Genomic DNA, 9,884 nt, shown 5'->3' with positions numbered 1-9,884 from the left:
TAGCAGGTATCACTGTGCTTCAGAACATCTCTTGAGGCTAACAGCAGGAAGGTAGGAGCCCAATTAACAGAGACTCCACAACAATTACAGGTTGATTCCAAAGGGTTTCAGTGCTGATGCACGTGAGCAAATACAGTGAGTTTGTGTTCACTAAACACTTTATGGGCAAGTAGAGTGAGCAGAACATCTGGGAACTGTCGAACACATTCAAAACTTTTTAAAAAGCACAGCACTATTTGGATGAAGTTCTGTATAGGGTCAAGAGCATCCATAGCAGAATGGCTTAATGGATCTAATAACAGTGATGCCAGCTGAAGAGTTCTATGCAAAATAGGACTGACCATTTATAGAGAGGAGAAATCTCTACCCCAAATGACAGGCTTTAGGAAGAGCCCAGGAAGGAAATACTGCACTGCTGATGAGGTTAGGAGTGTGTGTGGGGAAGAAGGGAAGCCATGGTGGAGTTAGGGGTATGAGAGCTGATCACAGGGATGTGAGAGAGAAGTGACACGGCATGGATGAACAGAAGAGTGGAAAAGAAAGTTCGTAACTACACCTAAGTACCCTTCTCCAGCTCCTCATAAAGCAAATTAAGAAAGCAAGTAGGCTCTGCCTCGACCATTCTCCAGTGGAAAGAAATGCTTCCTCTCATGTAGGAGGATGCTCACAACTAAGACAGGACTGAGAATGCCACTGGTAACAGAGGGGTTAATCACTCGTCTTGCAGCCTAGCAGGAGCTGGCCCGGCATCCTTCCCTATCCCTTTAATCGTATCTGATACAGATGCAAGGCTGGGGAGGGGAGTCGGGTAGGGAACAAAGAAGCCATTTAAAAAAAAAATCAAAAAAAAGGACAAGAAAACGACCCCGCGCTCCATGGCAGACGCCAAAATGATTGCACAAAGGCACCATTTCAGGGCTGAAATTTCACCGCACCAACGTGATTAAAGGATTCCATGGAGGGTGGGGGGAGAGGGCTGAAGGCAAAGTGCTGCAAATTAACCTTTTCTTGGTAAGGATGGCCTGGACTAGGAAGCATTTGTGTTCCTCACAGTCAATCCCCTTCCCACACCTGCAAGCACCTCCACATCCCCTTTGACCTGTCAGTTTTGCCCAGGACCCATTCAATTCTTGCATTATTGCCTTGAAAACCACCCCCTCCCGTGCACATCAACAGAAGATGCTCAGACTGGTGCTTTTACAGGGAGCAGTAAGAGAATGACATTCATGGTTGGTTATATGAGCAGAGTTCCCAGGCAGGTGGGTATAAACTCCCTTTGGGACATGGATGCTCATGTGCAGGCACTGACCACATATGCAGCATGGAGAATGAACACTTTATATATACAAGCACAAGCTTTAACACAGATTAGCTGGAAATACTCTTTCTAGGCCAGTGTAAAAAAAAAAATTAATATAAGGCAGAAACCATAGGTGAGGTGCACCTTCCCCCTTATTCTCTTTAGAAATAAAACCTGAAAATTCTGAGAGCACTTTTTAGTAAGAAAATTAAGAAAGACTTCATGTGTTCTGCCCAAGAGCTCAGATCTTCCTCACGTAGAAAAGAATCTTGATGCACACAGAACAAAAAATGAAAAGTAGATAGCTGTTGGCTGGAAGCCCTTGCAGATTGTAAGGCATCCACACAAATCTTCACTCGAGCATGTTACCTCCCTGCACATCAGAGGTAAGAGTGCAGGTACCTAAAGGGGCTGATCTTTCATCACACTACAGATTAAAGGAACTTCAGGATTTGACTACTGTTGTGCCACTGTAAGAACCACCAGGGTATGTACAAGTGAGATGGCTGGAGAGCACCCACCCCTCCAGACCATCAGTTCCACCGCGTGTCAGAGAACGGCTGCACAAGGAGCGAGCGAAACAACCACCTACAACTGCGAAGCTGGTGGGGCTGCAAGTGGCGACTGCGCTTCCGGCTGGGGCAGTGCCACTGAAAGGGGATCCCCACTTCTGATAAGCAGTGGGAGCAAAGAAACAATAGGTGATTTGATGAGAGTGCTCTACGATACTCCTGAGAAGCCCCACAGTCAGCACCGGCCAAAGAGGAAATTGGGAGTTTCCACAGCAACCTGCTCAGGGCACAAAGGCCCAACTGTCTAGGGAAAAGCAATGAAGGTGTCTCAGCACTCTCATTTTAAGAAGGAACAGCGGTGGAAGGCTGGAGTCTTTCTGAAGTCAGTGTACCTGCAAGATCATTTCTGTACAGCAGGAGTTTAATTGTATATCAGTCCTATAACCAGGGAGGAGCAGTGCTGGAGGAGGAGGAAGTAGTTACTGCAGACTTTAGCCTAGCTAAAAGATAAGGGGGAAAAAAAGCTGCAAAAAAAGCATTGCACTTGGGTCCCTAATTTTACTAATACAGCCCATGACACAGAGAGAAAGAATAATAGCCAAGCTGTTACACAGAAAGTCATCTCTGGGGCATGTAGGACTGAGATGAAAGAGGAAGTGGGAGGGGAAAAAACCCAAATACATTTAACTTAAAATGAGGAGATTTAAAATTTATTTACATAAATACTAAACAAAATTAGAAACATTCCTGAAAAAGAAAAAAAAACAAAACTGGTGGCTGGAGTCTGATCAGTCTGTGATAATTAACTCATCCACACCCCAGTCTTCATAGCTCCCATCTGGCAGGTAACGACGGATGATTATGGGGATCTTGCGTGCTCTGCAGGGAAGACAGAGAGGTGAACAGAAATATCAGAGCCTTCACTGTATCACTTTAGCAGGCAGTGGGAACTCAGGTGCTTGGTGGTTTCAATAAGCTCATCATACTTAACTGAGGGCTGTGTAGCACCAGTGATTTGATATGATATAGCGAAGTCCCAACAACCTTTTGTCTTTTGTAGGTGCAAAGCACTGAGTGCCCTTAGGCTACAAACACCAAAGACCCACAGGTCAGACCTCTGTTGCTAGTGCAGGAATTGAGCCCTGTGATCTGAACCCACTATGAGACAACATCAAGCATCTAACACTGATATAGGGGGAGAAGCAAACTGGGACAGCAGGGAGCTCTGCTGTGGAAAGGTGGGCCTGCAAATGGTCATCCAAAAGCTGCCTCTGCTACAGTCAGAAAGGATTTATTTACCTTTCTGTAAGCAGGGGCCAAGCACAATAAGCCAAGCACGCAAGGGTGCAGGAAACACACATTCTCACCAGACTGACCCTTATTTTAATTTTTGCCAGGACTTCATTTGAACACAGGTCTGTTCAGATGGCTGCTTTGAAACAATTCCATTTGGGGAATTAAACTGAGTCTGGAAAGATGAGGACCTTGAGTTTGCATCACAGAAATAAAGAACACTGGGACTGTGAAGTAGAAGAGGTCCAGAGCACTCCTAATCATCAGTATTTGCACAAGCAACTAGGATGGAAGAGAGCAGCTGTGGAGAAGCTTCAATGTGAAAAAAGGAGAAGGCAACTATAGAGCTTACTGAAGGAAGACAAATTCGTCTTGGAATAAACTGCTAAATGCTGGGATGAGGAGAGGATTGCTGGCTTTATGGGAATCAATACACTCACCACCAAATCTGTGACTTACTTGAGTTCTTTCATGGCAATCAGCAAGGGGTCTGTCTCTCCTTCCAGCTCAACCATCACAGGGGCACACATCCTGAGAAGAACATCAACAACCACTTAAATAAACACAGAAGAAAAAAAGGGACAGCTCAACATCTGTCTGCCTCTGTCACCTGTACAATGGCCAATAAAGGAGAAGGGTGAGACTGGCAAAACTGATTTGCTCCGTTATGCACTTCAAGAAGAAAATTCTCCCAGCTGGCTACAGAAAGAACTTTTACTTGAATGTTCTTCTTGTCCCATCCCTCAGCCTCTGTTGACCAGCTCATGCTCAAGGACTGGTCAAACCCACACTCATCTCCCTCTGCTGTGCTTAAACATGAGGAAAAGAGCAGTTCTACAATTAATCCAATGGAAAGGGTGGAACTGCTGTATATTGAGCATGCCTCCTGCAACTCCAGCACATCTCTTATGTTCTGACTTGCTCACAGCTTCCAGGCTTTTATCAGGGGAAGAGAGGGGCTGGATTTACAACATACTTTACCTCTAGGAAGCAAAAAATTATGCATTTTGCAATGGATTGTGATGACACCCATCTACTGGGCAGTGGCAGCAGAGAAACCTCACGTTATATGTGGGTGAGGCCACAGGGGCTGCTCGCCTGGGTTCAGCACCAAAGGCAGAAGACGCAGGTGAAGCAGAACCAGGTGGCAGTGTTGTGGATTAAAGGCCTGGCATGGGCCCATCTCATCTCCCCCCATCTTTCTGGCCTTCTGCCAATTGAAAGAAGTGCACAAAACAGGTTCACAGAGCAGAGGCTGTGCAGAGAACAGCTTGGAAAAGCTGTAAGGAAAGATCTGATCACTACCTGCGAGCTTCTAAACAATACAGAACAGAGGCTTCATTTCAAGGGTGGATATAACCAAGATGAAACTCAAAAACTTGTCACTGTCTAACAATCTAATTCAAAATGCAGTTTTTCCAAAAGCACAAAACTTTTTGATATTTATTATTGTAATAAATCTAAATAGGAAAACTGATTAAGTTGAGAGCAGCAAGCCTTGACAGCACTTAAAATAGGTTCTAAATGTTATTACCTATTATGAGTGAAGCCTTATTATTGCACATTAAAAACTTACAAGTGCAAACATTATTGCACTTTAAAAAACTTACAGTTCGCCACAACAGAAATGCACTTAAAGTGAATTTCAGGTTGGTTTCTCCTGTCCAATTCCTACAGCCCTGTGGTATCAACTGAACACATTTCGGAGCATCCTGCTCTTCAGGCTTTTACATAACAGTTATGAGCTTTCCAGTCCACATTGGCTCTCTTAGGAAAGACAGAAATCAGAATTGGCATGTCCCATTCTGTACTAATTTTTGCCTGTGACCTAGGAAAATTCACTGGGGCTAATAAATGCTCCCCTTCTCTAGGCACAAGTAGCACAGTCTCAGCCAAGGAGAGACACAGAGACTTCAGGTGCAACTAAGAGCTCCACGGTTCTGGGCATCAGTGTTGACCAAGAGGATGACATGCAAGCTCAGCAGCCATGCAAAGGATCCAGGAGTTTTTAAGGGAAGAGGAAAGCACGTTTCAGTGCGAAGGGACGCGCAGCTGTGGCGGCGGCGGGGACACAGCGGGCAGTACTCACGCTATCTGGAGAGCACGGGTGCCCAGGACTCTGGCTCGCTCGTACTTGGTCATGTAGGGTGTTGTAATCCGCTTCTGGTTCGCCTGCTGTCGCTCTCCCGAGGGCAGGATTTCCACGTTCTCCTGTCCTTCCTGGTAGAAAGCAGATCGGCACCGCAGCTCAGCTGCGCCCGCCGCCGAGGCCCTGAGGTGCCGGGAGGGCCCCCGAGGCCTCCCCAGCTCCGGCCCAGCGGGACCGGCAGAGCCGCGGGGCACTCACCTCCTCCGCGTTCTCCAGGTCCTCCAGGCCCTCATCCTCCTCCACATCGTCGAAGTCGTCCCCATCAAAGCTGCGGGGGAGACACGAACGTCACACGCGGGGCCGCCGCCTCCCCCCAACCGGCCCTGAGGCGCGACACGCCACTGCCGCCCCCCTCCGTGCCCCCGGCCGCCCCGCTCTCACTTGTCCTCGTTGTCAGACATGTTGCCCGCCCGGCGGAACTGGGAGGCACTTCCAGGAGCCAGTTCCGGGAGCTGCCCTGACGCTGCCGGAACCCATCCGGTGCCGTTGCCATGGCGACCGCCTCCGTGCCCTGTCCGCCAGCCCGGTCGCGCCGCTCACCGCCCGTCGCGATGGAGGCGCTGGGGATCGCGGGCCGCCGCGGGGGCTCGAGGCCGGGCAGGTCGGCCCAGTACAGCCCGGGCACCCGGGAGCTGCTGAGAGGTAACGGCGGAGCGGGGCCCCCCCCTGCCCCCGTGCTCCGTCCCGCCGTGCCTCGCCCGAAGGAGAGCGGCCCACCGTGGTCCGGGAACGGGGCGGGCCCGTCGCTGGTGTCGCCGCCCCGGCTGGAGTCTCCTAAACCTGCATGTTCCCCATTGGGTTCGGGTCGTGACGGGGGGTGGCCCCGGGGCGGGTTCCCCAGCCCGGCCCCGCTGCCTCTTCACCCACACGTCGTGTTTTTCAGCGATGATGGAGGAGCTGAAGCTGACACATTCCCAGAGGCGATACCTGATGGACTGTGTGAAACGTGAGTGAGGCGCCCGGGCTCTCCCGACCGCTGCTGTGCTGTTGGTGAAGAGCTTTTGCCGCTCACCTTGAGACGGGGGCGTTCGTCCGCAGCCTGCTTGGATGAGCAAGTGCTTTAAAACAGCAGCACGGCAGCTGCTGACACGCTGGGATGTGAGGGGTGAGGTGTCCCTAAGGGTCATCCAGGAAACAAGGCACAACATGGTGACTTGAACCACAGTCTGTCTCGTACCAATGACCAGGGTGAGGCATCTGTGGCATCTGGAGTCTTTGCTTGTGATGCTACAGTAGATCAACAGGCAGGTCTTCTGCTGGCACTAGGCCAGGATCCTTGTGGTCCCTTCTGTGTCGCTTACTGTTATTTTTGGTTTCTTCCCCAGGAGGAAATGCCCTGCCCCTCCAGTGGCCCTCCACATCCAGCAAACAGCCAGTGCCTGCTTCCTCCCCACCAGCCTGTCAGCCAAACAGGCTTCCAGCTAGACCACATCTCCGACCTGCCAAGGTGTGCCAGGCCGGAGATGCCTACACTCGAGAGAAGTTCAAGCCACAGCCCACACGTAAGTTGGCAAACATTGCTGATAAATACACAGTGACCCCTGGACCCTCTCTTCCCCTTTTGTCCATCCCCTGCCTGCAGTCTCAGTAGTGGCAGGGTGTATCTGAATTGCTCCATGTCCTCATGCTTTTGGTCTTTAGAGACACTTTCGAAATGGATCTCTGACAGAACAGCTACTTTAAGTGCTTGCTGACTTCTGCCCCCCAGCTTGGGGTGGGGACAGGCAATAGGGACCTGCACAGTCGTTGAGTAAGAAGGAAGTACTATGTGACTTTCTAGCACATAAATGTGAATCAAACCTCTGATGTTGGTCTGATTGGCTCTGTCCACCTGTGTGGTGCTTCAACAGTTCAGTCCTGGGATGGACTGATGTTAATGTAACACCTCCTCTGTCACTGTTAGCAGGGGAGTGGTGTGGCCAGGCTCCTCCCTGAGGAGACAGGCTGATAATAAATTCCTTTCCCTTGGCATTCACAGGAGATTTGGAAAAGGAGAAGCAAAGACTTCAAAACATCTTAGCGACAGGGAAGGATGAGGTGGAGGATGAGGTGGAACGGGTGCCGGTTCGGACAAAGGAAGAGGAAATACCTGAGCCTGACCGGTTTGAAGAATGTACGTCTTTACATCCCCTGGAGGGAGGCAGGCAGGAAGCCTCGGAAGCCAGCTCCCTCCAAGGGCTGGGGTGGCAGGCTGTGTTGCCAGTAACCTGGAGCCCATTGCAGAAGGAGGCACAAAGCCCAATTTCCAAGAGAAAGGCCTTGCTGCTGTGCTGCTGAGATCCAGCCATCCTTGCAGAGCTTATACTGCTGGCAGATTAAAGCTCCCTGGACTGCCTGCACAAAATGAACTCTGCCAGCAGGGGAATACCCTAAGGATGTGCAGGGTGACCTGGGCAGCGAGCCCAGATACTGTGTGTCTTTCCCCAGCAAGCATAACTCAACATAGATTAAGTCACTTTCCAGCCTGACTATGGTTTGGGCTGTTTCACTCCAGGATCACAGCAGTTACACTAGCAAAGCTTAAATGTTGAGCAAAATTTTAAGCAGTGAAAAACTTTGGCCTGAAGAGTATGCTGGGATAGCAGAACCCTGCCTAATACCTCTCTGTGCTTGAACCTTCAATGTATGTGTACGCCCCAGCCAGCCCTTCGCTAGCCAGGACAGCTCAAAGATGGGCAACACCAGAATAACGTGTACAGAAGGGGTGCTTTGGTCCCTGCTGCAGGGAGCCAGTGCAGCTGGCATCACACATGCTTGGTATCCTCCAAAACTTGTCACAAGCTGAGTGTTGTCCTTCGCACATCTTTGACAGGATTTAGACCAGCTGGCTGCAGGTCTGTGCTGCAAAACAGCAGCTAATGTTTCCTGCCTGATCCTGGGAGCAGAGATGGTTGAGATAACTGGGTGATGTGTGTCAACTAATGAACCTCAACAACAGGTTCTCTCTCCATCCACAGACTGGCTAAATTGCCCACAAGCAACAGAGAATTGTCTGTACAAAGAAAACCAGAAACCTACCATTCCTGGAAGTTGGGGAGGAGGAAGAAGTTGGGCAGAGGGGACATTTCCCATTGTGGAAGGGTCTACTGGGGTATTGTGAAGATGTGCAAAATGAGTGTTAAGAACATCACCCTGCCTCTGGTGGGACTGCTGTTCAAGTTGAGCTAGGAAATTGGGGGTTCAGAACTAGACAGAAACATGTTTTCTTGCCTTTTGGCTGTATCCTGTTTCCACAGTTCTTTCTCTTATCCATTAGTGGTGAATGAAATTCAGGACAGGAGGGAATTCCTGGTGCAGATGGAAGCTCTAGGACAGGACAAGGAGTATAAAGGGATTGTCCTTGCTGAAATCTCACAGGTACGCAAGGGTCTTGTCTGTACAGTAAGTGGAGGGAATGCCTTGTGTCAGAGACCATAAAGCAGAGACCTCTGGTATCTGAGCAGGGAAGGGGACAGAGAGCTGTTTCCCTTCATGGCACAGCTCAGGCGTGAATTTGGGGAATGGTGGGTAGAGGTTTTTAGCCTTTCTTTTCATCTCTGCGTGTAACTCAATCAGGGAAATTGAACTTTTGTTCTTGAGATTGGCAAAAGAAGAAAAAAAAAAGCTGATGGCTTTCTCCCTGCTCAGCCCTTTCTCTTTGTACTTTGCAGAAAATGCATGAGATGGAGATCATTGACAAGAAGAGAAGTGAGGAAATTAGAAAGATGATGACAAAAGACTTCCCTGGTGGGAACAAATCTGATCTCCATGACTAGGCCAAGGACAAAACACAAGTGCAGTTTGTTCCCACCTTTTCTTCCCAGACTCTTGGCATCGGAGTCTTAAGGACTGGTCTTTTCCCAAAGAGGGGGCAGCACCATCTGTTGCCCAGCGGGCAGGACCAATTTGTACATAAACGGCAACAGAAGTTGTTGTAAAATCCTACCCACACACCGGATCCCCTCTTGCTCAACAATATTAAAGACATGGAAACACATGGCAACCAAAACATGACAAAGCAGAGCCTCCTTTGCCTATGCAATGCCTCAGTACACCAATCCACCCCTAGAAATGTCACTCCTTCCCATCTACCCAGAGGTGGAGGTTTCTCATGACAGCATGATGCTAAGACACACACTGCCACCCACACCTGCAGCCCACTTGCTCCTGTCCCTCCCGACTCAGGGAACAATTCAGGAATGGCTCTGCTGGCAGAAGGCAGGGAGGAGGATGTAGCTGCGTGGCCTTGTGCAAGCATGAGCCCCCCCGACATTGCTGCAGGTCAGTGTGACTGTGCATCAGCAAAGCTCTGGCAGCAGCTGAGCTGGGCAGTCACTCAGGAACACAGCTGTGCCGAGCAGGGAGAGGGGATTTCAGACCAGTGCCTGCTGCTCTTGGCTGTGGGTTTGCTGTGGTTTTTTGGTTCCTGAAAGCACGGTATGCAGAATAGCCATCAGCTTCCCACAGAGCCTGGAAATGGCTGTTTGCTTACCTCAGACATACCCACACTTTGTACTCTAGCAGGCTGAAGCATGATGCCTTGCTTTTCCTGTGCAAATCCCAGCATAAAGTTCAGTTTCCAGTCTCCTTAAGATCCCATCCTCTGCTTCTAAGCAATACTCTTGTCAGCCACTCACCAAAGCCAGGCAGC

At 49.8% G+C, this 9,884-nt stretch overlaps 2 protein-coding genes across 3 annotated transcripts; one reads left to right on the top strand and one right to left on the bottom strand.

Moving 5' to 3' along the window:
• Positions 1-2,500: 2,500 nt before the first annotated feature.
• Positions 2,501-5,745, bottom strand: POLR2F (RNA polymerase II, I and III subunit F). Of its 2 annotated transcripts, XM_064655065.1 has the most exons (6): positions 5,636-5,745; positions 5,453-5,522; positions 5,195-5,325; positions 3,565-3,636; positions 3,189-3,280; positions 2,501-2,691 (listed from the first exon to the last, which is right to left on the bottom strand). In XM_064655065.1, exons 1-5 carry the CDS (start codon positions 5,653-5,655, stop codon positions 3,214-3,216), a joined length of 360 nt encoding a protein of 119 aa, XP_064511135.1. In that variant the 5' UTR covers positions 5,656-5,745; the 3' UTR covers positions 2,501-2,691; positions 3,189-3,213. The 2 variants fall into 2 exon arrangements, with proteins under 2 accessions (XP_064511135.1, XP_064511134.1); XM_064655064.1 differs by lacking the exon at positions 3,189-3,280.
• Positions 5,731-9,178, top strand: C5H22orf23 (chromosome 5 C22orf23 homolog). Its single transcript, XM_064655063.1, has 6 exons — positions 5,731-5,896; positions 6,138-6,200; positions 6,580-6,756; positions 7,233-7,367; positions 8,511-8,611; positions 8,905-9,178. Exons 1-6 carry the CDS (start codon positions 5,746-5,748, stop codon positions 9,007-9,009), a joined length of 732 nt encoding a protein of 243 aa, XP_064511133.1. The 5' UTR covers positions 5,731-5,745; the 3' UTR covers positions 9,010-9,178.
• The last annotated feature ends 706 nt before the right edge of the window (positions 9,179-9,884 follow it).

The sequence above is a fragment of the Pseudopipra pipra genome, chromosome 5 (assembly GCF_036250125.1).
Source record: "Pseudopipra pipra isolate bDixPip1 chromosome 5, bDixPip1.hap1, whole genome shotgun sequence".
NCBI classification, from domain to species: Eukaryota; Metazoa; Chordata; class Aves; order Passeriformes; family Pipridae; genus Pseudopipra; species Pseudopipra pipra.
Note: the sequence above shows the minus strand (reverse complement) of the source record. Positions and strands in the feature narration are given on the sequence as shown.